Source organism: Cetorhinus maximus, chromosome 4 (assembly GCF_964194155.1).
Source record: "Cetorhinus maximus chromosome 4, sCetMax3.hap1.1, whole genome shotgun sequence".
NCBI classification, from domain to species: domain Eukaryota; kingdom Metazoa; phylum Chordata; class Chondrichthyes; order Lamniformes; family Cetorhinidae; genus Cetorhinus; species Cetorhinus maximus.
The window spans coordinates 9,933,228-9,960,970 of NC_135882.1; the positions used below are offsets into that span (position 1 = coordinate 9,933,228).

At 40.5% G+C, this 27,743-nt stretch overlaps 1 protein-coding gene across 3 annotated transcripts in view; it reads left to right on the plus strand.

The window, feature by feature from the left end:
* The window catches only part of atp9b (ATPase phospholipid transporting 9B), a 272,096-nt gene that overhangs the window by 225,590 nt on the left and 18,763 nt on the right, over window positions 1-27,743 (plus strand). The window contains exons 16-23 of one of the 3 annotated variants that reach the window (XM_078539908.1): window positions 6-167; window positions 1,915-2,007; window positions 3,774-3,857; window positions 13,157-13,327; window positions 16,763-16,861; window positions 20,434-20,523; window positions 23,247-23,391; window positions 26,162-26,226. In XM_078539908.1, the coding sequence (XP_078396034.1) occupies window positions 6-167; window positions 1,915-2,007; window positions 3,774-3,857; window positions 13,157-13,327; window positions 16,763-16,861; window positions 20,434-20,523; window positions 23,247-23,391; window positions 26,162-26,226 (909 nt within the window). The remainder of the gene's footprint in view (window positions 1-5; window positions 168-1,914; window positions 2,008-3,773; window positions 3,858-13,156; window positions 13,328-16,762; window positions 16,862-20,433; window positions 20,524-23,246; window positions 23,392-26,161; window positions 26,227-27,743) is intronic. The other 2 variants (XM_078539909.1, XM_078539910.1) reach the window with 2 other exon arrangements.

A 27,743-nucleotide genomic window follows, 5' to 3' on the forward strand; every position in this document is an offset into this window, starting at 1 on the left:
TTTAGGTGGCACTTGTACAGTGGACACAAAGTGTTGGTCTGACATTGGTGAGCAGAGATCTCTCATCTATGCAGCTGAAGACCCCTGGTGGACAAATCCTTCCATTCATCATTCTGCAGGTTTTTCCTTTCACATCTGAAAGCAAAAGAATGGGCATCATTGTCAGGGTGAGTTTCATATATAAGTGCAGACAAAAATGCATTGGAACATTGAAATATTTATTATGTGCTAAATCCTGTAAAACTGTTTTAAGCTAAAGCTCATTTACAGCTTTTAATTAACATAGGAAGCCGTTAGCACCCTTGTCTAAATGTGATGACATGTCAAAGGCATGCTAGGTGTCTACAGCTGCTCCTGGCATAAACTACCTGAAACCAAAATGTAACATTCATATAATAGTGAATGTACTGGTACAACACATTGCTGCTTATCATACAATGCGAACATGAGATACTACATCTGGTAACAAAGGTGCTAGAGATAATGTAAAATGCAAATATGAATGAGAAAACTCTGCATCAATAGATAGAAATGAAGGGTTTGTATAACCAAAAGTCAAAACTGTTTAAAGAGTCTTTCATGCTGTATCGAATAACCTGCATTGATGAACCTCTTGCTTTGCTTTATAGGTCATAACATTGTTAAAATCCTTTTAAGTGTTGCAGTCTCACAGAATTGCAAATGATTTATTTTACAGTATTTGAAAGCGACTGAAGTAAACATTCATAATGTCAAACTTTTAGACCAACAATCTCTCTCTCTCTTCTCCACACCTTCCTCCCCGCACCCCTCCCACCCTGTTTTTTCCCCTTGTTTCTGGAATGTACTTTTTCATGTTGGTGCTCTGGTACATCACCCTAGTGACCATTCTGCATGAGTGGTCCTGGATGGTGAATACTCCCACATGTTTACTTACCAGCAACAGTTACTGAGTAGTGAACAGGAACTCTGGTAGATGGTGATGAGGATAGTAAGATTACCTGGATATTAGGCAAGTAACGACACATCTTGCATCATAAAGAAAGCACAGCCTGATATGGAAGTGGTGGGTGACAGTCATCGTGAACACACTATCCTGTGTGGATCCCAAATATGAAACAGGCATCATAGGAATTAATGGAGGATTAACATCCTTTTCAGTGCTAGATGCCAATTGATGATTAGCTAAACTGCAAAACATCAGTATCAGTTCCTTTATTCTTTCATGGGACGTGGCTGTCACTGGCTAGGCCAGTATTTGTTGCCCATCCCTAATTCCTTTAGAATTGAGTGGCTTACCAGGCCATTTCAGAAGACAATTAAGAGTCAACTATATTTCCGTGAGTCTGGAGTCACATGTAGGCCAGGCCAGGTAAGGACGGCAGATTTCCTTCCCTAAAGGATACTGGTGAACGAGATGGATTTTGACAACAATCTATGGTGGTTTTCATGGCCACCATTACCGAGATTAGGTTTCAATTCCAGGTTTTAATTGAATTTAAATTTCAACAGCTCCTGTGGTGGAATTTGAACCCACGTCCCCAGAGCATTAGCTTGGACCTCTTAGATTATTAGTCCAGTGACATTACCACTCTGCCACCATCTCCCTGAAGTTGTCCACACATTAACAGTCAGTCAATAGAATCGTCCTGGTTTAGAATGTAGGACTAGAAGTAGTGTAAGAGCAAGGTTACTTTTTTATAGAGCCATTGGGTGAGGAAGCACTGAGCAAGGACAAAGTTCTGCTTTACCGAGAACGGCAAGAAGTTCAGATCAGAGAAGCACTCGTCAGGGACTAGGAGAATATCAGCCATGGTCACCTACGTGGCTAGAAAGAAGAGGGGAGTAAAAAGAGGTAGTTAGTCTGTTATAATTTTTTTTCAAATGAAGTTCTGAATTTCCAATGTGAACTCTATATTTTACTTTGAAATTTAGGATGATTCTTCAGGGGAAATCACATTCTATATGAAAGGAGCTGATGTGGTAATGTCAAGCATTGTACAGTACAATGATTGGCTGGAAGAAGAGGTAAGAGCATGTTTCTTAAAAATAGACATATTGGTGTAGAAATTAGCCCAAATGGAATGCAGGGAACATTCCTTGTGACTGAACAGTTGGGTCTTGACCTTACTTAAAATAGACTGGTGAACGGTGGATACCTAAGCATCTTCAGATAGCTAGCTAGTGAAGAGGCTTTGAAGTTCAGGCTGCTGTATACTAAACAGCGGCCTTTGGGTAGGTTCCTAAAGGAGAAGGGGCTGCAATTGGAAAGTGGAGAGTGGTCGGGTGGTGGGGTGGGGCGATTGGATGATGAGGATCGACTGTGTCCTACAGAGTTGGGAGGAGCAGTCTAGCTCTCCCCTGCCCTGCATTAAAGTATTTTATTTGCCAACCTCACGTTTTGGTAGCAGCGTGCAGTGGTCATTTGGACCTTCTTAGGCCGCAAGGGGACCTGTTTTTCCTGAATAAAATCAGCCGAATGTGTTCAGGACAACCCAGTTTTGCGCATGGAGGGCTCAACCGGGCAGACAACCCCTTTATTTGCCTATTTCAGGTTCAGGACCAAGACATCTTTTTTGACTATACTGATATGCCTGGGTGATGGACTGCTGGCCCGGAATGTACCTGTGCTTCCAGCCCATCATATAGGCTTGGACGCCAATATAGAAACTGCAGCACACAATGCCATCAGATTTCTAGGCCACTGGTTCCTTGGCTCCATTTCATAACTTAGAGCACAGAATTAAAATAAAGTATTCAGAATGTCCAGTTTAATCCTTCCACAGATCCAGAATATTTTGCATTTTTCTGGCTCAATAGGCCAGTCGTCGACGCATACACTGAATACAAGTAGCATCTCAAATCTGGCTATCCGATAACAGGCAATGTCCGAAACCAGATGTTTTTTGAAGCTGCTTTGCATGAATTTTTATTATTATTAAGATGAGTGAAATAACTTACCGACTTGTCGGGCTAGATGCATCATTGGCGCGGTGGCACACCAACTAGTTATAAGTTTTGTGCTCTAGCCTTTTCCTGTGCCTCAAGTGGCCTGAGCGACCCTTGACCTGGCCTGAACTGCCCGGCTCAAAAACCGGCAAAATCCGAAATCTGGCATGGTGTCGGTCCCAAAGTTGCCTGTTTTGAGACACTACCTGTACTCTGTTATTAGCAATACCCTTCATTTGCAGATACTTTTGGACAGTTTGTTTCATTCATTGGCTAGCTGCGAACCATTAAAGTGCCATAACCATAAGTATTAGTTTTGTACAATTAATTGTAATATCTCCTACTTTAATGTGCTAACAATTGCAAAATCATATGATTGAAATACTGTACAGCAAAATAAACTGAAAGAAGGGTTGTTGCAGGTCTTTTACATACGAAAATATAACATTGACTGGAAGGAAAAGACCAAGTGGTCCATCCAACCCGTCCCACATCGTGATATGATGATGACTGGACCATCTTACCACCCCCCCACCAGCCACCACAACCCAATGAAGCCCCATCATCTGATCCTTTAGTTCCTTTTCAGTCTAACTGCTGACCAGCCGACTTCCATTCTTGGGCCTATTGTCATGAACATTATTGACCCTCTCCTTTACTAGGAATGGAAATAAATTTATTTGCAAATATTAATTTGTGTGTGTATGTTTATATATCTGGAATGATGTAGCCTATACTGACTGTGTTTCTTAAAGATAGGTATTTATCCAAAATATGTATACATTTGACCCATCAAGAGGCTTACAATATTTAAGATTAAGCAACTCTTTATCTTAACTTTGCAGTGTGGGAACATGGCTAGAGAAGGACTACGGACACTTGTGGTGGCCAAAAAGTCCCTAACAGAAGAACAGTATCAGGATTTTGAGGTATATTCATATTCCCTGCTGCAGCAGGTGTTTTCAAATAGATCTTGCTCACCAGAATCTTGAAATTAAATAACTAGCAATGTTTGTTGCCTTCACACAAAGGAGATTTTCTTGAGTTTGCTTTGAAAATGAGATTTACTTAAAGCAAAACTTCCTCTTTCTCCATTAGCAGCCTAAAGTTTTACCTATACTCATGTTTTTCCTTCAGGTTTTTAAAGTTGCAAAGTATTTAAATGGGTGCAGTTTTAAAGACCTATTTTCAAAACATTGTCTCCCTCCGCACCCCTTCCAACCACCTCTTTTCCAGAAGGCACTGATTTCCTGGAGGGTTGCGATTTAATCTTTGTTTAAAAACTCTCCCATAGCTCATTCTAGTGGCCATCCTTCATGTGTAAATGCCAGCAGGTTACTTAACAAGATGTACAGCACAGGTTAGCCTGATACTGTTTCACCTTGTTTTCAATATGCAGGTACTTTCCTGTAGAAGGTCAGTGCATAACCAATAGCAGTGGGAATGCTGGCTGACCTATCACCTTAATAACCCTGGGGTGCTGAGAACAATTGTAGCATTTCTGCTACATCCCTGGCTTGGATCAGCTAGCTAAAAAGGCTAGGATCCAGAGACCTTCGTGGCCTTTGTGGTCTAGTAACACCCCAGGTTTAGTGATGATTAAATAGCTGACTGACATTCCCTTTCTGGCGTCGTACCTAAATAGGGACCACATGGATAAAACAACAGGCAAAGTCCATTTCACAGCTCTCTTTCTGATGGTCCAGACATATTGTGTTGGAGCTGGGCAGATTCCATCTAATGCCCTCTTGAATCTTGGCACAGAGGGTTGGCAGACTATAAAAACTGTTGTTATATCTGCTTTGCTTGAAGCAAATGCTCAAGCTGTATTCCTTCTTCCCAATATTGAGTTTCACTTGCTTCAAAAAAAAAATTGAAGCTACCTCTTATCCCACATTTTAAAAAAACACTTAACGAATGCATGATAGCTATGCATTTTTGTTTTAGAGAGCACGAAGTAACTTGTAGTCAATGCAGGCAACTACTAATTTCCTTTAGAAAATGAACTTCGGGTTGGAGGTGAATGTTGTATGTCCCTCAGATCAAACTTGGCCCGCATGTGCCTCTCGATCCTAAATAATCTTGATGCACTTCTTTCAGTTGGTCCCGTGGCTGCTCCTCAGACTTGGATTTTTAGCTTTTTTTTATAGATAAAGGCCAAATTTAAATACACCTACTTAATGCAAAGACAAACATTTGATTAAGCTTCTGGTGGTTGGCTGTATGTTCATACCTAGTTTGTTTGTTAGGCGCTAATTAGAAGTCTGACTAGTTCATCTAGCTGTATCTTTTGCACCCTTTTGTACTGTTGCAGCCAGGTATGAACTTCCATGCATACCTCTGCTTCATAGCTTCCTTGTCTGAATCAATTATGTATGAATAATCCATTAAACTACTGCTGTTCAAAAAAATCATTACTCGAATTTTAAAACATTAAAACCTGGAAGGTTCAATAGCTAAGCATATTGTATGAAGATGAGAGCCACATCGAATTTTGAAGACAAGATGATGCAAACTGGGTCAATTGCAGAGCATTCTTTAAAACAAAAGAGCATTCAATTATTTCTCATGTTTCCCAAGAATTATATCATGGGTGGGTCGTAATCAGTTTAGTCATTCATATGTCTTGCAGGAGACGGAAGACTTGATCATGTAAATTAATCACAAATTAAATGCACACTTGACACCAGAACACCATACCAATTGCATCAGAAGTCATCCATCAAAGTTCAATGATAGGCTTAAATTTTCCTGGTTTTTCTTAAATATTGGATTGCGAGAGGACAGGTAAGGAAAAACTGCCATCGCCAATCAGGAACCAACAGCTCTCTCAAAACTAATCAAACCGTTCAAGACTTTTTTGAAATCTTAGAACCAGCAGCTATCAAAAGTAAACTCATCATATTAGTTAAGTAAGGTATTCTGATTTCCTGGGGCAACTCTGTTGTTTCCTCAGCCACTGACTGCATATTCACTTTTTATAAAAATAGCTAGAAGTACAAAATGTAATCAAAAGGGCACTTGAACTGACCAGGCTTAACTTCTTGTGCCGAGGTTAGTTCATATCTGCCGCGCAAACCCAGCTACTTCACGCCAGCATTACGATGGGTGAGCCAGTCGATGAGGTGCCATTTTTGTGAAACTACAGCAGAGCGATGCAACTCGGACAGCCACACCTTGATATGAGTTTGGATACATGTTGAATCACGCCTCTGCCCTGTCGTGTGAAATTGCTGTATCGTTTATGCGTAAATAACAGCGAGCACCATTTGGCTGACTGTAATTTTTACAGGAAAATCTGGGCCAATTTATCTTGAACTCTGATTTCCTCTACCCCACTTGGGGATGGAACTGTATGTAGAGCTGCGCATGAATTCATTCCCAGAGTGATATCAGAATTCAATCTGTTTTAGAAGACTAATTTCGTTTGTGGATCCTGACTGTCACTTTTATTAAAATTTGCCCCCCAGCTGGCTGTATAATTGAGTTGCAGAAAAAAATCTTACTGATCCGATCTGCGTGCTACTATGTTCTGACCAAGTAGTAAAAACGAAAGGGAAGCCGTAGCATTTTTTGAACCATAGACTTGCATCTATCACCATGTTGTCAAAAATAATCTTGTGCTGACCGGGGCAATTAAGCAGTGGTGTTCAGAAAAGGTATCCTTTTCTAAGGTGAACTGCTTGAAGGACTAATTTGTCACACAAGTTCAGACTTGAATTATTTATCTAACTTTTAAGTCTGCATTTTTTAATCTCTTGTGCCTCTGTAACCTCCTCTACCCTTACAACCCTCTGAGACCTTTGCATTACCACAGTTCTGGTCTCTGCGCATCCCTGAATTTCTTTGTTTTACCATTGCAAGCTATGCCTTTAGCTTCCCAGGTCCGAAGCTCTGGAATTCCTTCCCTAAACTTGTCCACCCCTCCACCTCTCTATCTCCATCTCCTTAAAAACCTATCTCGCGACCAGATTTTGGCCACCTGTGCTGTAATCTACTTATGAGGCCAATGTCAAATTTTGTCTGGTTCACTAATTTTCTTTAGGGAAGGAAGTCTGCCACCCTTACCTGGTCTGGCCTACATGTGACTACAGACCCACAGCAATGTGGTTGACTCTTAAATGCCCTCTGAACAAGGGCAATTAAGGATGGGCAATAAATGCTGTCCCAGCCAGCTATGTCCACATCCCATGAATGAATGGAAAAAAAAGTTTATTAATATTCTTATGAAGCACCTAGGGATTTTTTGCTCTGTTAAATGTGCAATATAAACACAAGGTGGTGTTATTCTCCTAGTAAGGGTGACGGTGGATTATGAAGGCATCAATCGTCAAATTAATGTAGTGTGGAGTGTGGAGTAACATAGACCAAACTAGATGGCGTGGCAACTCTCTTCCTTCAATTTGTGAGCTACCTGAATTTTTCGATAATTTGGCAGCTTTCCTGGAGCATTTTGTCTGGTACCAGTCCACAAAATACTAATTTGTTGTATTCTGTTTCACATTTGTTTCATAGTGTGATGTAAATTGCTAACTTCTGGTTCCTAGTCCAGCACATCCACAAGGTTACCATTCCTTTCTAGGGGTGGTGCAGACAGACATTTTCCAGTTTACTACATTTCCATGTGGTAAATATGCCTAGCCTTTGTAGGTGCTCTCTGGGTTACTTAACATATTCCCAGCTATCGCTTCCAAGAACTCATGAATTTGTGTGCTGCATGAGAAGGGTGAGCCAAGTGACGTTTGACCTGAAAAGGCTGGGGCTAAATTTTCCCAGCCCTGCAGGTGTGGCTTTGGAAGCGGAGGCTTGGAGATTTTTTTGGACCTGTGGCAGTCCGGCTCCGTGACATGTTCCCACTTCCATGCACTTTTCCCAGAGGCAGGCTCCCAGCAGTGACAGCTTCATGCTCAGTGACAGGTAGTTAATTAAGGTGCTTAATAAATTGCTCCTTATCCTGGCGATGGATTGAAATTTTCCAATGGTGCATAGGCATCAATGCAGCAGAGGCAGCTTCATAGCAGGAGGTCTGAGCTGAGAAATATTTGAGGCCTTTTAGTAATTTGCTGACAGTAAATTACAGTGCACAGGTCTCCCTAAGCAGAAGTCATGCCATTGCAGCCACTTCATGAAAACTGATGTATCTGATAATGCTGTATCTGCTGCACTGGCAGCTGCTCTTCTCCTACCGAAGGTTTCACCATGGCACTCCTGTTGCTCCTGCTTCTGCACCCTTAGCGTCGCCCACACTGCGAAAGAGGCCAGTGGCCCTATGCACAGACCCGCTGAACAGACCTTCCGATTCTGGAACCTGACCACAGTCCCGAATTGGGCAGGGCTCCTGGAGGCAGCTTCTTAATTGGCTGCCTGTGGGAAGACCGCGCCCAACATCACGCCATGGCCACTTTCGGATTTCTGCAATTGCGACTAACACCAGGATAGTGACCCACCCAGCAAAATTCAGCCCTTAAACTCTTGAACTGTGAGACGTGAATGAGAACCATAAAAGAATAAAGACAATCTATCTTTTACTCTTGTACTATTCTAAATTAAATGCATCAATGCAAACACGGTGAATCAGCCTCCAATGATTTTGTAACACAAATGCCCCACATCTGGGGTGCAGATTTCAATCTGTTCTACAGAAAAATACAATAATACAAATCACCGTGGAATTACTACTCTGTAATGTGTTGGAGCAGGCTAAGATTTTCAATGTAAAAAGGATGCACATTTTTTTAAATTTGTCTGAGGTCAAAGGAACAATTAGATGTGCAACAAAGTTAGAAAAAAATAACTTTTTACCTTGCCAGATATTTGACTACTGGAAACTGAAAATCCTCACATCTTGTTCAGTGAAGTTTGCTATCATGTGATGGCCTTTAGAACCATGGACAAAGTTTTCCCATTGCAATTTGTGCTGAACTGAACTACAATGACCAACATTCACTGATCTCTACAAACATGGAACACAGACTTAAACAGAAGTTCAAGCTGAGCCACTTATATAGTGCTGGGACAGTTGTTATTTCATGTGCTTCCCTTCTGAGATGGGATGGGATGTGGGTATCGCTGGCAAGGCCAGCATTTGTTGCCCATCCCTAATTGCCCTTAAATTGAGTGGCGTGCTAGGCCATTTCAGAGAGCGGTTAAGAGTGAACCATGTTGCTATGGGTCTGGAGTCACATGTAGGCCAGACCAGGTGAGGAAGGCAGATTTCCATCCCTAAAGGGCATTGGTGAACCAGATGGGTTTTTACAACAATCGACGATGTTTCATGGTCACCATTACTGAAACTGGCTTTATATTTCAGATTTATTAGTTGAATTTAAATTCCACCAGCTACCATGGTGGGATTTGAACCCATGTCCCCAGAGCATTAGCCTTGGCCTCTAGATTACTAGTTAAGTGACAATACCCCTATAACACCATCCTCCCCATTGGAATATATGAACTCTCTCTTTCCACTGCAGAAAATTTTCCAAATAACATTTTCTTTGGTTTTATACGTAGAAGTCTATTGTATTCACAAAACCGCGACTCAGATCACATCAGTGGGCTTTTAATTGAATCTGAACTGGCAATCAAAACAGGGTATTAGCCATAACTCTTAACTTTGACCCATTTAGTGCATTCAAACTACTGGACATTTTCACAGCAAGGACAGAGCAAGTCACAGCACGTTTTAGGTATTGAACGCGAGAAAAGCTGTGAGGAATTACCCCATGTTTCCTGCTTTTGATCAAAACTAAATCCATTTAATTCTTGATATTAAGTCGATATTTGTTACTTATTTAAAAATCCTGTACATAGAGGATCATCTTGCAGACTAATTTTAGAATAACATCGTTTATATGGTATGCATGAAAATAAGTAGCTTATGCATTTTTTATTGTACATTATCTTAAGCAAAAATTTCGGGTTGGCAACATGTGACGAATGGAGAGCCACAGGGATCAGTGCAATTATTTACAATTTATTTCAGTGACTTGGATGAAGGGACCAAATGTATGGTTGCTAAATTTTCTGATGACACAAAGATAGGCACATAGGCTGTGAAGAGGACATAAGGAGGCTACAAAGGAGATAGATTGAGTGAGTGGACAGAAACTTGGCAGATGGAGTATAATATGGGAAAATGTGAACTTGTCCACTTTGGCAAGAAGAATAGAAAAGCAGCATATTATTTAAATGTAGAGAGGTTGCAGAACTCTGTGCTACAGAGGGACCTGGGTGCCCTGGTGTATGAATTAGGAAATGTTAGTATAGCGAGTGATTATAAAGGTAAATGGAATGTTGTCATTAATGGCAAGGGGAATGGAATATTTAAGTAGGGATGATTTGCTACAATTGTACAGGGCATTGGTGAGTCTACATCTAGGGTACTGTGTACAACATAGTGTATTCAGGACAGTTTCCTAGAACAATAGATCACCAGGGACCAGGCTGTTTTGGATCTGGTAATGTGTAATGAGGCAGGTTTAATAAATGATCTCAGAGTGAAAGATCCCCACAGAAACAGTGACCATAACATGGTAGAATTTAGCATTCAGTTTGAGAGTGAGAAACTTGGGTCGGAAACAACTGTGCTAAACTGAAATAAGGGTAATGACAAAGGAATGAGGGCAGAGTTGGCTGGAGTGGACTGGGAAAGGAGTTTAGCAGAAAAGACAGTTGATGAACAATGGCAGACGTTTAAGAAAATAATTCATGACTCACACCAAAGATATAGGAAGAAGGATTTTAGGAAGGGGATAAACCTACCATGGTTAACCAGGGAAATTAAGGATAGTATTAAATTGTAAGAAAAAACATACATTGTGGCCAGGATTAGTGGCAAGCAAGGGGGTTGGGAAAGTTTTAAAAACCAACAAAAAATAGAGGGAGAAAATAAACTTTGAGGGTAAATTGGCAAGTAATAAGAGCTTCTTTAAATATATGGAAAGGAAGAGAGAGGCCAAAGTGAACATAGGCCCCTTAGAGAATGAGGCTGGTAAAATAATAATGGGGAACCAGTAAATAGCAGAAGAATTGAATAAATACTTTGCATCAGTCTTCACACTAGAAGACACTAATAGCATTCCAAAAATACTAAATAATCAAGGGGCAAAAGCGGGGAAGGAAATAAATACAATAACTATCACTAGGGAAACTAAAGGCTGATAAGTCCCCTGGACCTGATGGGTTGCATCCTAGGATATTAAAGCAGGTAGCTACAGAGATAGTGGATGCACTGGTAGTAATCTTCCAAGAATCCTTAGACTCTGGAAAAGCCCTAGAGGATTGGAACACTGCCAATGTAACACCCTTATCCAAAAAGGGAGGGAGACAAAAAACAGGTAACTATAGGCTAGTTAGCTTAACATCCGTCATTGGTCAAATGTTAGAGTCTATTATAAAGGATGTAATAGAGCATTTAGAAACGCATAATATAATCAAGCAGAGACAGCATGGCTTCATGAAGGGGAAATCGTACCAGACAAATTTATTAGAATCCTTTGAGGAGGTAACAAGCATGATAGATAAAGGAGAACCAGTAGATGTAATATATTTGGATTTCCCAAAGGCGTTTGATAATGTACCGCACATGAGGCTACCTAATAAGATAAGAGCCCATGGTGTTGGGGTAGTATATTAGCATGGATAGAGGATTCGCTAACTAATAGAAGATAGAGATTTGGGATAAGGAGGGCATTTTCGGGATGGAACCTGTAACTAGTGGAGTGCCATAGGGATCAGTGCTGCGGCCACAATTATTTACAATGTATATTAATGACTTGGATGAGGGAAGTGAATGTACTATGGCCAAGTTTGCGGATGACACAAAAGTAGGTGAGAAGGCAAGTGGTGAGGATGACACAGTGTACAGAGGGATATAGACAGGTTAAGTGAGCGGGCAAAAACTTGGCAGATGGAATATAATCCTGCTGACGAAGGAGTCAAAAGTTGTCAGGGGTAGTTGGAATGTGGAGTTGAGGCCACAGTCAGATCACCCGTGATCTTATTGAATGATGGAGCAGATTCGAGGTGAATGGTTTACGCCTCCTAATTTCTATGTTCATATGTAATCTGAATTTTTACTGTGGTAATTTTCCAGTCATTCTTTTCAACCTTTCTTAACCCAATCTTAATAACTTTGCCATGAGTGTGAAATTTAAGGTCATTTTATTCTATAAGCAAATGCTGACGAGGAACAAGATAGGACTCTCCAAATTCACTGATATAGTGCCATACTGTCTGGGTGGGTTTGATCAGTTTCCCTCATCTGCAGCTCTTTAGTTGACCTTCCTATGAACAAACTAGGATCCTTGCAGCCTGATCTATAATTGAATAAAGTGCCATTTCTCCCCCTGCTACCTCAGGTTTTTTCCTGGTTGCCTTAAATCAGTGTCCCTTGGTTACCAGACCTTCAATCAGTGGAAATAGTGTGTCTCTATTGAACTCCGTAAAAACTCATCATGAATTTAAACACCTCTAAATAAGTCTCCCCTTAACCTTTCCTAAGGTGGATAATCTCAGCTTCTCTAGTCTCTCCTTGTAACTTAAATCCCCCTCGAAGACCTTGACAGCCTCCTTGAACTGCAGTACCCAGAAATGGAGAAACTGCTTCAGCTGATGCCTAACCAATAATTTATAGACGTTTAGCATAACTTCCTTGCTTTTGCATTCTACCCATGCCTCTTTATAAATCCAAGGACCCTGAGTGTTTTTTAACAGCTGCATCGACTGAAGGTTTATTTTCTGCAGTCAGGTCGACCAACATGCCAACAAAGAGTGGAATTAAGATGGGGATTGTTATGGCTGCTCTCTGCCGTTTGAGCATATTGGCCAGTTAGATTGTGTGCAGAGTGTTCAGGAAGCTCCTTTTTCTACTATAAACACGTCCGTGTTAATTTGCACTGTAACAAAAATAAAACGCTGCGGATGCTGGAATTCTGAAATAAAAACAGAATGCTGGAAGTACTCAGCAGGTCTGGCAGCATCTGTGGAGAGAGAAACAGAGTTCAGGGTTCAGGTCGAGGACCTTGCTTTGGCACTAGTTGCTGACTGTTTCCAGCATTTTCTGTTTTTATTTCAAGATGTGCTGTGTTGATCAATATGTACAGGGCACCGTGCAGATGTTCATTAGTGTCATGCTTATTGAGGATTTCTCTGCCCACCTTCAAAGTTTTCCACTGCAATTCTCCCAGTACAGTCAATTGAAAAAAATGTTTCCTTGTACTATCTACAGAACCGGTACAACCAAGCAAAGCTAAGTGTCCACGATCGCTCGCTAAAGGTGGCGGCTGTCGTAGAGAGTCTTGAACGAGAAATGGAACTTCTCTGTCTCACTGGAGTGGAGGATCAGCTACAAGCGGATGTGAGACCAACCCTGGAGATGTTGAGAAATGCTGGAATAAAGGTCAGAATTGTATCATTTTCATGGGTCTTTATTTATTGCTAACTTAAGGGTGTTGTACTAAAAACATCAAAGGATATGAATCAAATGATAAAACTGCACTCTAACAAGATGCTTCTCACATTTCCCCATCCCATGCCCTCCGTCACAGAACATGGCCCAGTCTTGTCCTGTCCCAGAAGAAGTCTTGATTGTCTGTCATCCCCCTTCCCCACTCCCCCAGCTTTATACACCCACGCACACTTTGGTGCTCTGACATTTTGTGCACCCCTCCTGGCTTGGCCCAACCATTGGTGGCAGATGCTTTAGCTTTTTTGCACCACTCTGTGAAACTCCCTACCCCAAAACCCCACTAACTCTTCACTTTTCACTCCAGCATTAAAAGACTTCAAATTTTTTGAACCATAGGACTTTTAGTTACCCTTCCATTGCTTGTTTTAGTTCTGTAGGCCCTTGGAACTTTTTTATGGGCCATAGCCTTCAAGCTGCAGGGCAGTGTAACTAGGGGTACCCCAAATTTGCGCTGGGGAGAGTTCCCCCCACCCCCAGAACTTCTCAGGTAACATTTGCACAGCAAATGCTTGGGAAGCACAAACTCCCCCGGGGCAATTGCCCTGCACTAGGAACCATCCGAAAATGAGATTTTAAATCACAAACTTCAGATGATTCCGACTGTGTTACATCAAGAGTTACCCAGAAAAAGCCAGAAGAATTAAAACCACTTCAAGGGGGAACTACTGTACAGATCCACACTGACCTCCCCACAGGACACCCCCCACATGCCTCCCCTGCATAGATTCCCCACCCCCATGAACTCTCTCAAACCCCTGCAGGATTCCAACCCCAATCCCAAAGGAATAGTGTTCCCCTCGCAGGAATTAGTCCTTACCTTACGCCCCCCCACCCCTTCCTCCCATGAGATTCCCCAAGCCCGCCCTGGCCTGGCCTGACCTGACTCCCCCCCCCCCCCCTTCAAATCCTACCCATTTACCTTATACACTCACCTTTTCGCTGGCCTGTCAAGAACGTCTAAACTTGGTTGGACCTTTAACTCACCTGGTTTACAGCAGCTAGTGCAGCTGAGCTGCCCTCAATGTTAGGCCCCGGGGACGCGCTGCACTTCCCAGGTCTCCCCTGGCCTGAGTCGGAAGGTTGGGCAAGATACGATCGAAAAGAATTTTAGGTAAGAAAGTAAGAGTAGGGTGGCAATGTGACTCTGATTGCCACTCTGCAGAAGTTCAGGTTCTATATTAATGGCAAGTATACGAATGCAAGTGAAATATACTGTGAAACATTATAGGCAATCTTAACAAAATTCTTTGGGATAAATTATGTACCCTTGCTTCACTATTTTTTATGTAATTTAAGGTAAAATTTAATTGAAGTCAAATAATTGAAAAACATCACGTTCTGATTTGATGGATCACCAAAACTGAAGAACACTGAAAAAGTTGTGTATTCAATAGCACCTATTCGAAGTTGAATTGAGTAGAATGCACGCATAATTGTACCCATGCAAAAGTCACAACTGCATCTCTTTATAGATCTTAGCAGTTTTCTTTATGACGGAAGATTTCAGAGAATGGATTAATTTATTATTTTTGCGGGCAAACAAAACGGCCAGATGCGTTTGTTTTACATATGTTTACTAAAAATAACATAGAATGTGATATTAGTCACTGGAAAGATATTTGCAAAGTCTGGCGTTATGAGTTGGCTGATAATGTGCGCCGGGCAGATCAAATCCACAAGGGAAATTTGATCACGCGGTCACAACTGTTTTGCAATTTGTATTTTATTTCGAGATGCGTGCCCTGAATTCAGAAGCAGCAAGACTACTATGACTTCAGAGGTTTTTAGAAAACTAAATTAAACATTTATTAACAAAAGAAAAGATTTCAAGCACATACATAGGCCTACAAACTGCTACTATAATAACTCCTAAAACCCCTATTTAACCTGGCTCCCACCTACTAGGCAACAGTAAAAAAAAACAAATAGATTTAAACAGATCCAGGCTAAGTTACACGATGCCCTGGACAGTAGAATTAAAAGTGAGACAGCAACTTGATGCACAGAGTCTGGAGGCTCTTCACACTTGTTTTATACCTTAGAATGCCTTCTCCCCTGGCACAGAGCCTCATCTCCTTTATACATGTGTCTCCCTTTTTAAAACAAATTCCATTTTTCATGTATGTCTGCAACTTTACTCCTCCCACAATAGTAATTTTATCAGTAACCTTTGGGGAAAATAAACACACTGTTTGGCTTGGTTTCTTCTGGCTCGGGGTGACATCTTACCATCTTTTTGAAATTTAAAATAACTTAAATTTATCTAAAAATGCAAATTTTCCTCATATTCTAAAACTTCAGCCATGTTTACGTATTTAGAATTTCAAACCTAGCTTTTTTATGACTCAAAGCCTCCAGACCTGCAGCCTCCAATTCAATTAAATCCCCCACACACATACACAGAGAAACTATCCAAACCCCACTATCAACCCACTTTTACAATAAATCATAATATTATGAAAATTATTATATTTTCATTACAGTGCCCTTGATCATTTGTGCTCTGTTCGTTTTGAAATGAACCTTGAGCAGTTCTTCTGTATAGATGTGTCCTTATTTGAATATTAGTGTTCCCAGGACTTCCTGGTAGGAGATACCATAGGTTTTAGGTGCTTTAACATTTATGACCTTCAGAATACCTGGGAAATGGCACATCACATAACATCTGCTGTGGAAATAGACCATTCAATCAAGTTGTATCCCAGTGACTTTTTGGATGTCCTAAGGATTTTATGACCTGGAAGAGTTAACACATGATGTATTTCTCAGCGCAAGTAAACAAAAAACTTTCTTTTTCCCCAACCCTACTAATCAGAATTCTAATGTCACCTACTAGAAACCGTAGTAAAATGGACAATATAAAAGAGTTGAATGTGTCAGAATTGGAATGTTTGACTCTACCCCCATTGTGATATCACTTTAAGGGAAAATGCAAATAAGCAGGTAGCCAGGCTGTAGAGCAACGTGTGACCAGCTGCTAGTCGTCTGTGTGTGTGTGTGTGTGTGTGGGCATTGCAGCTGTGCTGTCCTTGCTATTAATGGTTGCTGAATCCATAAAGTAGATCTGAATGCTGAGCTACCTGTAATGCATCTTCAAATAAACTGAACCTGCGTAAAATTTACCAGTCCTGTGTGTTAGATTGATGAGTTTGTGTAAAGCAGATATAGAAACACAACAGCACCCCCCACCCAGGCCCCAAATGTAGCATGGAATTCCACAGAATCCCACCAACTTTTAAATGACATTGCTGAGCACAGACATCTTGAGTTGAATTTGTGTCTTGGTCCTTAGAGCACGTATCTCTTTACAGTTGTGATCAGCATACATGCGTTTTAATGGGAGCTTTGCTTGGAATTTTCTTCTAGATATGGATGTTGACTGGAGATAAACTGGAAACAGCCACTTGCATTGCAAAAAGCTCTCATCTGGTGTCTAGGAATCAGGATGTCCACATCTTCCATCCTGTAAGTATACCTGACTCAAACTGAGATTTTTAGGTGATCTGAAGAAATTTTTTTTTGCATTTCATAATCAAGTATTCTTCCACATATGAAATAATGAACATCTTTTGCAAGCTGCCTGAAAGTACTTATGTTGTGACAAAATGTGTCATTCAAAAGGGTTCAGTTGAGATTGTTTCAGTAGCACAACTTGAGATGTGGCTGAATTTTCTTGAATATAAAGACTTGATCTCTTGCTAATAGAGTGAAACCTATTTGTGAATAGGCTAGATAAGCTAATAGCCCAGTTAATAAATTAAATTTCTGCACCGATATTGTTCTTATGATTCTCCGTGTTTTCCAGAATCTGTAAGTGAATTTGAGACATCACACTGTTTGGCCATACCACCCTATAACATTGTAACCCATAGGAAAAAGTCTCTCACTTGGCTTCTTTTAGCTTTAGGCAAATGAAAAGCTGGACTTTGACACTCATTCACATTGAACTACTGAGGGGAAATCCAAATAATGTTAGAAATTCTCTATAACGTAATCAAAACCCAAGACCAAACCTATCTGTATGAGTAACATTGTTCACATGATCCCGATATATAACCTTAAATTGCCAAGTTTCCAAATTGGACAAACATTTAGCGTAAAACTTTCACTGAACTTCACCTTGCAAGCAATAAAATAGCACAAGCATATTAAGAAGTATCAAATTGTTTAGTATTAAAATTAATCTTTACCGATGCATTTTTTTTTTAAACTTGGCCTAATTAGTTTAACTTCATCTGAGCAGGATTTCTTTTTTTGATATGTTGACTGTTATTTTAAAAGATTTCAGCCAGTGTAACAAACCTAGTTACACAAAAGACATCATCAGAATTCCCAGTGCAATTGCCGTTTAAATTTTGTTTTCTCTACTTGTACACATTTCCTAGTAGAAGCTTAAGTGTTAGATTATTACTTGTGTGCTGTTTGAAAATTAGTATATTTTCTGTATGAAGCAATGTGGAAGAAGTCATACAGGAGATGAAACTGATAGTCGGAAATTGTGGTGATTTGATTAAAAATAGACAGAGCAATGGCTGGGCAATGTTACCAAGAGGAAACTGAGTCACACGGATTAACACTTGCAATCTCAGCAGGAAGCCAATGTTTTCAGCAGGGGAAGGGAGAAGAGAGGAGGAGAGTGATGGTAGAGTTCAGGGGAAAGTCAATACATCAGTAAAAATCTCTAACACAGAACAGAGTGAAGCTTTATATCCACTAGAGGGTAGCGATGAGCCAGCTCCTGTTGGGGAAAATGCAAAGCTATGCTGTGCTGGATGATATGTAGTCTGAAGACGTGTGCTTATTTACTACCCTTGCAACGGGGCTAAGACCTCTCACTCTATTTATACTATATATTTATACTATGTCTATATTTTTTAAATGTGTGTATATATATATATATATATATATACACATACTCATGGCTAATTTCTAAAATTTTAAAAGTTGGACAGTGCCCTTTTAAAATGGCTGAAGCGAGGTCTTTCTGTGACCTTCGAACAATAGGAGCTAATCTAGCAGTATCAGGGAAACTCACACCTTGTTATCTCTGAAGAGATGCTAAGGACCCCTGTGGGCTGCAGAGACCAAATTCAAAGGGAACTATACCAAGGCCATCTGCATTTCAGAACCCAGGGTGGCCAACCAGAACCTACTAGTCTGCCAGGACAAAAGAACCCTGCAACCTTCCTTTCAAAATCTTAATGGTTAGAACATTAACAAAGGGATATATACCCTTTGCCAAAACTTAAGTGAGAGGTGGGAGTCATGTGACATGACTCCTTTAGCTGGTGGAACCTGTAATATTGCCTTGTGGAGCTGCAAAGCTCAGTCTGCCTTATTTCCATCTACCAAGCAACAGCACAGAAAAGGGTTTGAATGCCTGGCCCCATCTACACTGTTTCTACTGGAACTTCTGTACCATCGCCTACAAGACTAATTCATCTCTGCGTGCCTATCTCATCATGGAAGTCATCTCTACTGGAAAAGTGAATTATCCAACATCGGCTTTCAACCTGCTGACCTCTGAAGGAATACACCATTAGACTTTGATGCTGGACTCTGGACACATGTGAACAAAAATTATTTTCCCTGGTCTTTGCCCTGTAAATCTTTTTTTCTCTATCACTCTTTTATTGTATGAATGCATGGGGTAGGGGGCTACATTGAGTGTGTGCAAATAAACTAACCCTCTGAGTTTGCCCTATCTCGATTTTGCTGTGGGCTTATTAATAAATATTGGATCACACCAAAACTCGGGTTGGGAAAATGTAAAGGGGGAAATCAAAATCGCAACACTCTCCTGTCAGTAACACCCTGAACAAACTTGCTTTACATTACTGGCAACTAAGAATAACACATCATTTGAGGAAATAACATTTTTCTGTTACACCCGTCAGCTACTTGAACTAAATGAAACAAGGTTTGGTTAAAAAAAGTTCACTGAAACAGCAGAAGCATTTACTCAAGATTATGAAATGCCCATTGCATTTGGTGATGACAGTATAGACTTTTATTTGCGGTGTATTAATTTCTATATTATATTTGTCAGTTGTTATGATGCGGCAGATGATGTGTGCTAGGCAGATCAAATCCACGAGGGAAACTTGATCGTGCTATCACAATGGTTTAGCAATTCATATTTATTTCGAGATGTGTGCGCTGAATTCAGAAGTAATAAGCCCACCAAAGCTTTAAGCTTTTTGAAAAACTGAATTAAAATATTTTTTAATAAAAGAGAAGATTTCAAGCACATACATAGAACTACAAATTACCACTATAATAGCTCCTAAAATCAATCCCTAGTTAACCTGACTCCCAGTTACACCCCTTTTAAGGCAACAGTCCAAAAATAGATTTTAGATTTTAAACAGATCCAGCAAATTAGCAAATACCCTGATCAGTGGAATTCAAAATTACTTTCTTCAGCTTCGGTTTCTGTAGGCAGCAGGCTTAGGCACAAATACTGGAGGCTTCATTAAGGCTATTTCACACACTGCTGTTAGACCTTACAATGCCTTCTGCTAACACACAGCCTCATTTTCCTTTATATATGTTTTCTCCTTTCTTAATATGTAAATTCTACTGTTTCATAAGTCTTTGAAACTGTATCTCCCTCATAAGATAAAAACTTTCATGTTACCAATATTCTCATTAACCTCTTTGAAATTCAAACCTCCCTTCATCTATCTAAAAATGCAAATTCCTGTCACGCTTTACATGCTAAGACTCGAACCATGTTTTCCAACTTAACGTTTCAAAGACACTTCTACACCTTACTCCTTTTGATAACTTCAACTTGCAGTCTGCTTGGCTATAAAATGTAATGAGATTACACACAGACCTAACAATGCTTACCCCAATAAACCCACTTGATAATAAACCAGAAAAATATTATACCTTCATGTCACAATGATTTGATCTAAATTGACTAAATTATTGCTAGTTTTGCTTCTCTGGCCAGAATGAGCATTGTTGCTTTATATGCTGACACCACATTATCTTTATGGAAAGTGTGAATGAGAGGTTTGTCCTTGCAGGTAATGAATCGTGGTGAAGCTCATTTGGAGCTGAATGCATTCAGAAGGAAGCATGACTGTACGCTGGTTATATCAGGAGATTCTTTAGAGGTAAGGGCTTACAGTTTTCCAAAGAATGCTATACAAAGATGATATTGAAATTCTGGACTATCAGTGTAGCAATGAACTTTTTAGTTAGTAGGGATTGTTTTTAAATCCCTCCTAATAAATAATAATTGCACAACTTCCTTGTAGTCTATAGTTAATGATATTTAAATTGTCTTTTTGCAGAATACTGTCCTGACAGAGATCTAATTCTGGCCTTTTCAGCTTCCCCGATTTTAACTGCTCCACCATTGGTGACCGTGCCTTCAGCTGCCAAGGCCTGAAGGTTTGGGATTCCCTCCCTAAACCTCTTCATCTGTCTACCACTCTTTCTTCGTTTAAGGTGTTCCTTAAAACCTATCTCTTTGATCAAGCTTTTGGGCACCGGTCATGATATTCTTACTGTGGCTCGGTGTCAAATTTTGTACTATAATGTTCCCTTGAACACATTGGGATCTATTATTATGTTAAAGACGATATATAAATGCAAGTTGTTGTTATGATGTTTGGAATAATCAGTTTTTTTCCAGTATCATTATAATTCTTGATAGTTCCATCAGGTAGTTACTTACATTGCCAGCTCTTGCTGTAGTTGCAGTTCTATTCGTTCTGAGGGAGTTGTACTCTGCCCAATTCTTTAGGTCTGACTTTAAGTGACTGATTTCAAGTTATGTAAAGTCACATTTAGCTTTTTTCCCCCACTCTTAACCAGGCCAAAACCAAAGACCCCAGTTCACATTGAAATCTGTTGAATTATTAATGAGAGAGTTTAAATTGCAGAGTTCAGGCAAACCAACTTGTGAAACAAATCAATGTTTCTCCTCTTTTTTTTTACAAAGTATAGTAAATTTTGTTGTGGAAAGCTAATTGGGGTATGTACTTCAAAAGGTTAAAAAAAATGGAGAAAGGACAGAGAAGCGGAACTAGTTGGATAGCTCTTTCAAAGCGCCAGCCCAAGCACATTGGGCTGTGCTATAAGATTCTATGAATTAGACTTTCCCCGGTCATTTCGCAATAGCTGAATGTGATGCCAGAGTTACGTGGAACTGCATGGTTGAGATTCATTGAAACAATTAAGTGAATGGGCAGAATTCTAGATCCCTTTGAATGTGACTAATTGATGGTAATTCCGAGAATATTCTTTCATTGGAAAGGGTCAAGCCCTGTAGTCTTGGCTGTGTACACACTAAGATGTGTCATAAAAGAGAAAGGCAGCTTTCTCACAAAGAAAATGACTACCACCCCTTAACTTTCTATAATTTACTAAAGGAATCCTGCAAGCTAACAACAACCAGTATTTATATGGTGTTTTTAAGCATAGCTAAACGGCTCAAAGTGCTTCACAGTAGCGTTGTCAGCCACATAATGCAATATTAAGATAGATGATCAAAAGCTTGGTCAGAGAGGTAGGTTTTAGGAAGCGTTTAAAAGAAGGAAGAGAGGCAGGGAAGTTTCGGGAGGGAGTTTTTCCAGAGCTTTAAGGCCTAGACAACTGAAGGCACAACCACCAATGGAAGGGCAAAGGAAAGCCGAGATGCAAGAGAGTCCAGAATTGGAGGAGCACATAGTTCTCACAAGGTTGTAATGGTGGAGAAGATTACAGAGATAGGGAGAGGCAAGGTCAAAATCTTGTAATACCTTTGTAAAGATGCTCCTGATTATTGTAGGGTTATTAGATCGTATTGATTGTTTTGGGAGCTTCAGGGCTTGATTTTAAAATATCTGCTTATAAATAAGCAGTAGCCGCATTCAAATGACATTATACTAGAAGTGAATTGCTAAAACTCTATAAGTTCATAGATTTAATACCAAGAGACATGCTCGTGTAACAGCGGACGGTATTTCTCTATTTCTCCTCACTCTTAGAACATACAGTTGTGAAAACCTGCTTGCCTTTTCTACATTAAAAATATTGTGTGATCAAAATAAAATTAAAGCGGCAACTTAAAAAAAAAATAGCACATTTTCTTGTAAAGCAGTTCATCTTTGAAATGTCTCAAGATTAGCTACCTACTATTAGGAATGAAGTCTACTTTCCAGTTTATTATAACACAGATGCATTCAAGGGGAAGCTCACTAAGTACATGAGAGTGAAAGGAATGGAAGGGTATGGTGACAGGGGTAAATTAAGTGGGGCAAGAGGAGGCTTGTGGGAAGCATAACCACTGGCATAGACCAGTTGGGCTGAATGGCCTATTTGAACTAAAATTCTCCATTTTTGTCACGTTTTAGAACTGGTGAAATGAAAATAATTATAATGGGACTCCTTTGTACTAATAATGGCTAACACATTGGCATGATGGGGCTGACTTGAATTCTTGTGCGTTTTACACTGACCAATATCAATTATATGTACTCTTTGGAAATCTCAAACCAATCCAAAGGCACTGAAAGGTTAGCGGGATCTTCAGCACTTCAGGCACCTGCTCCTTAGCATTCACAGGCTGGTCAGTCAGTCAATCACTCCCTACCTCTCGGGTCCCACATTTTCTGCTTCAGCACACTTGAGTACGCACACATTGGGAATTTCCATACCGAAGGCTGTGTTTTATGATACTTAATTTTAATTTTTTCTCATGCCAGAAATGTTGCAAGTCAATATCACTAATAGAGTTGTTGGAAACGTTGTCAGCACACACACATACATATATTTATATTTATATATATATGACATTGTATATAAAATACGTACATTGTTCTTGAGTTTTGCTTCATTTGTACCTTGATAGGTTTGTCTGAAATACTACGAGCATGAATTTGTGGAACTTGCATGCCAGTGCCCAGCTGTTGTGTGCTGCCGATGTTCTCCCACCCAAAAGGCTCAAATTGTGAAGTTGTTGCAACAGCATACAGGCAAACGCACATGTGCAATAGGTAAGGAGAAATCATTCTTGACTCTTTGGCTTTAAGCTGTGAACTGAAAGTGCAGATTTATGACTTGATGCCTTTGTGCGGGAGCTGGAGGCCATAAAAGTCAAAAGCAAAATACTGCGGATGCTGGAAATCTGAAACAAAAACAACAAATTGCTGGAAAAGCCCAGCAGATCTGACAGTACCTGTGGAAAGGAAGACAGAGCCAACTTTTCGAGTCCATATGACTCTTCATCAGAACTAAAGAGGATTAAGAAATGTGGTGAAATATAAACTGTTTAAGTCGGGGGGTGGGACAGGTGGAGCTGGATAGAAGGCCAGTGATAGGTGGAGGCAAAGGAGAGATTGCCAAAGATATCATAGACAAAAGGACAAAGGGGTGTTGACAGTAGTGATGTTAGCTAAAGGGTGTGCTAATGGTGACATTAAGGGTAGAAAGCAGGACGAGCAAGTGACAGATGGCCCTGGTGGGGGTGGGGTGGGGGAAGGGAAGGGAAGGGATCGAAATAGGCTAAAAGGTGGAGATAAAACAATGGATGGAAATAAATTTTAAAATAATAATAGAAATAGGTGGGAAAAGAAAAAAATATATATATAAAAAAAGTTATGATGATTAGAAAAAAGGGGATCAAAAAGGGGGTGAGGTTGGAGGAGAGAGTTCATGATCTTAAGTTGTTGAACTCAATGTTGAGCCCAGAAGGTTGTAAAGTGCCTAGTCGTAAGATGAGGTGCTGTTCCTCCAGTTTGCGTTGAGCTTCACTGGAACACTGCAGCAGGCCAAGGACGGACATGTGGGCTTGAGAGCAGGGCGGTGTTTTGAAATGGCAAGCGACAGGGAGGTCTGGGTCATGCTTGCAGACAGACTGAAGGTGTTTCGCAAAGCGGTCACCCGGTCTGCGTTTGGTCTCTCCAATGTAGAGGAGACCACATTGGGAGTAACGAATGCAGTAGACTAAATTGAGGGAAGTGCAAGTGAAATGCTGCTTCACTTGAAAGGAGTGTTTGGGCCCTTGGACGGTGAGGAGGGAGAAGTAAAGGGGCAGGTGTTGCACCTCCTGCGGTTGCATGGGAAAGTGCCATGGGAGGAAGTTGAGGTGTAGGGGACGATGGAGGAGTGGACAAGGGTGTCCCGGAGGGAATGATCCCTACAGAATGCTGACGGGGTCGAAGGGAAGATGTGTTTGGTGGTGGCATCATGCTGGAGTTGGTGGAAATGGTGGAGGATGATCCTTTGAATGTGGAGGCTGGTGGGGTGTAAGTGAGGACAAGTCAATTTGTCAAAACTTTTCTTATTTTCAGGTTAGGAATTACATTTTTGGTGTGACATTTTTTTCATTTGATTCTTACTTATGGATAAGAAATATTATTTTAGAATAGTGCGATAGTTCTGGAAATCTCTTGTGCCATCCAATCAGATAAAATGTAATTGAATCGAGGTAGAATATCAGCCATGATCTAGTTGAATGGCGAGCAAGCTAAGGGGGCCAAATGGCCTACTCCTATTTCCAATATTCTTCATGTCAAACTCAATATTCAAACCTTTGGAGAACTGGGGCCATAAACGTAGGAAATTTCTCTTCGCCAACCATGTGAACTTACCAGAGAAAGGAAATATCCCTTGCATCTTATCACTATTTAAAATAAAAACCCAATATAATCAGTTCTTTGTAGTTTGCATTGCTAAAATGAGGTGTTCTCAGCACCCTCCTTTATAGTAACGAGGAATGGACAACTTATGAAAGCCAAGAAAAGCAGTTGAACAGCTTCCACCTCCGCTGCCTCGGATGAATATTGGGCATCTCTTGGCAGGGCAGAGTGCCAAACATGGAAGTACACCAGCATGGAGGGATCCCCAGCGTGTCTGCCCTCTTGAGTCAGCAGCAACTCCATTGGCTGGTTCATGTGAGTCGAATGGATGACAGCCGCATCTCCAAAGACATGTTCTACGGTGAGCTCGCTCTCGGCACAAGACCGCGTCTGTGATACGAGGATATCTGCACGCGAGACTTCAAATTGACCAGGATTGGTGTCAGTACGTGGAAAGCCCTCGCTGCTAACCGGAGTGCCTGGAGATAAGCAGTTAGGAAGGTTATGGGAAAAGCAGAGGACGGAAGAAATGACCAGGTGGTGGAAAAGAGAGCCCGCGAGAAGGAAAAAACATCAGCCAACCTCAGGCCAACGCTGTTCATCTGTGCCAGCTGCAGAAGGGACTGCCACTCACGAATGATCCTCTACCGCCACAGCGGACGATGTTCAATCCAGAAATGACACACCCTGGGCGCAGTCCATTGCCTCCCGAGATGGACGGACGCCTACGTATTGCTTAACAATTGAGCAGCCATTAGCAATTTCTGCTAGACAATATTCAACTCTGCCATTAATGGGATTTGGAAATAATAAGGTAACAAACCAGGAGTTTATAATGAGTGTGTATTTTTTCAAAAAAATTGTTGAAGTTCTGTTGGTGCATTTGTTTCTTTGTAATGTAATGTGTTTCTAAATCCACTAGATGGCACTGATGCTGTAGTACAGGACAAGTGATCAGGAGCATATTTGGAATGTAATTATTTCCCAGTAAAGAAGCATGATGCAGTGTCCTTGGGAATTTGTTTCATTTAGTAGATTGGCCATAAGCTTGGAAATTTCTATATTTCGATACTGGTGCTGTTGCTGTCTGTGTCCATGTGTGCGCACACAACAACGTTAGTTTGAATTTTTATTATTATTAAGCAGCTAAGTGAAAGATTTAACCTAGTGACGTATTATTTTACAGGTGATGGAGGTAATGACGTCAGCATGATTCAAGCAGCAGACTGTGGGATTGGAATTGTAGGAAAAGTAATGGTCTTTTGTGTTTATACTTGTGACATGCAATGTTTCATATACAACCGAGCGACTTAAATCATAGGCCATAGTTTAAAAAAAAAAGTGAATTTAAAAAATATACATAAACAACATTTATTGTGCATCCTGTTTGTCACAGAACCAAATGGAATGTGCCTAATAGTGCTGGATGAAATTTGAATGGGCATGTTATAAAAATTGCCGTCTCCAACTGAAAATTTAGAGTTTCAATCTTCACAGGCACCTGTCTTGATATTTTATTGCACTGTAAATTATACTTAGAATAACTAAACAGAGTTACATGGAATTTGCAGCACAAAAATAAGCCAGTCAGTCTGTGCTGGCGTTTATGATCTATTCCAGCCTCCTCCCACTCTGTTTACTTCATCTCATCCTATCAGCGTATCCTTCTATTCTTTTCGCTTTCACACAATTACCTAACTTCTCCTTAAAAGCATCTGTGCGATTTGCCTCAACTGTGGTAATAAATTCCACTCTGACTGAAGTTTCTCCTGAATTCCCTATTGGATGTATTCATAACTATCTCATTTATGGCCCCTAGTTTTGTCTCCCGTCACAAGTGGAAACATCTTCTCTGTGCCTATCCTGCATCTTCATCATTTTAAAGACCTCTATCCGGTCGTCCCTCTCCTTTCTAGAGAGTCCCCAGTGTGATCAATCAAATCCAATAGTTATAACCTCTCAGTCCTGGTATCATCCTTGTAAATCTTTTTTATTTTGCACGCTATGCCATGCCTCATTATCCATTTTATATTTCCCTCCCAAGTGACAAGCAGGATCCCACGTGCATCACTGGAACTACAATTTGCACGTTTAAAAGGACCTTTCACCTGAAGCAGGTGGGCATTCTGGCTGCCCAGTGATAGGCCCCCTCTCGGAATGGCAACAACCAGCTCAGGAGTGGGAAATTTTCTCCGTGATCTTCAGCCTGCTTCCACAGGTTTGGGACCACTGAAGATTTGTGACTAACACAGTCGTCCTGTCAGTCCCCCCCTCTGCTCGTGATATCTGAGCTGAGGCTTTTCTCACCATGTTGAGCAAAGGAGCAGAGACCAAACAGAACCGGGTCGTGCTCCAAATTTGGCTAGTTTGTGCTGCCAAAGTGACCTTCCAGGCTCAGCAATTTCTACTACACGGAGGAGTTAACAATTATAACATAGTTACTGCCAGTAAAATAACATAAAGATGATTATGCGATTCTTTCCTCAATATATTTTCTATATTCACCTGAGAAAGCAACATAGGTGCATTTTACTCTCTACCCATGTTATGTTATCATGAGTCAGCGTGAGAAATGCAAAAGAAAAAATCACAGTTTTTACAGTGAAATGTTTTTATTTAAAGACTAAACTTTCAGGGAAAGTAAATAATAGTAGATCATAGTAGTAGCAGTGATAGTAGATTTCTTCTAATAGAATAGCATGATTTCAATTTTTGAAATGGTTCCTTACTACGGTGACGCAGCAGCTTTTTAATCAACATGTTTTCTT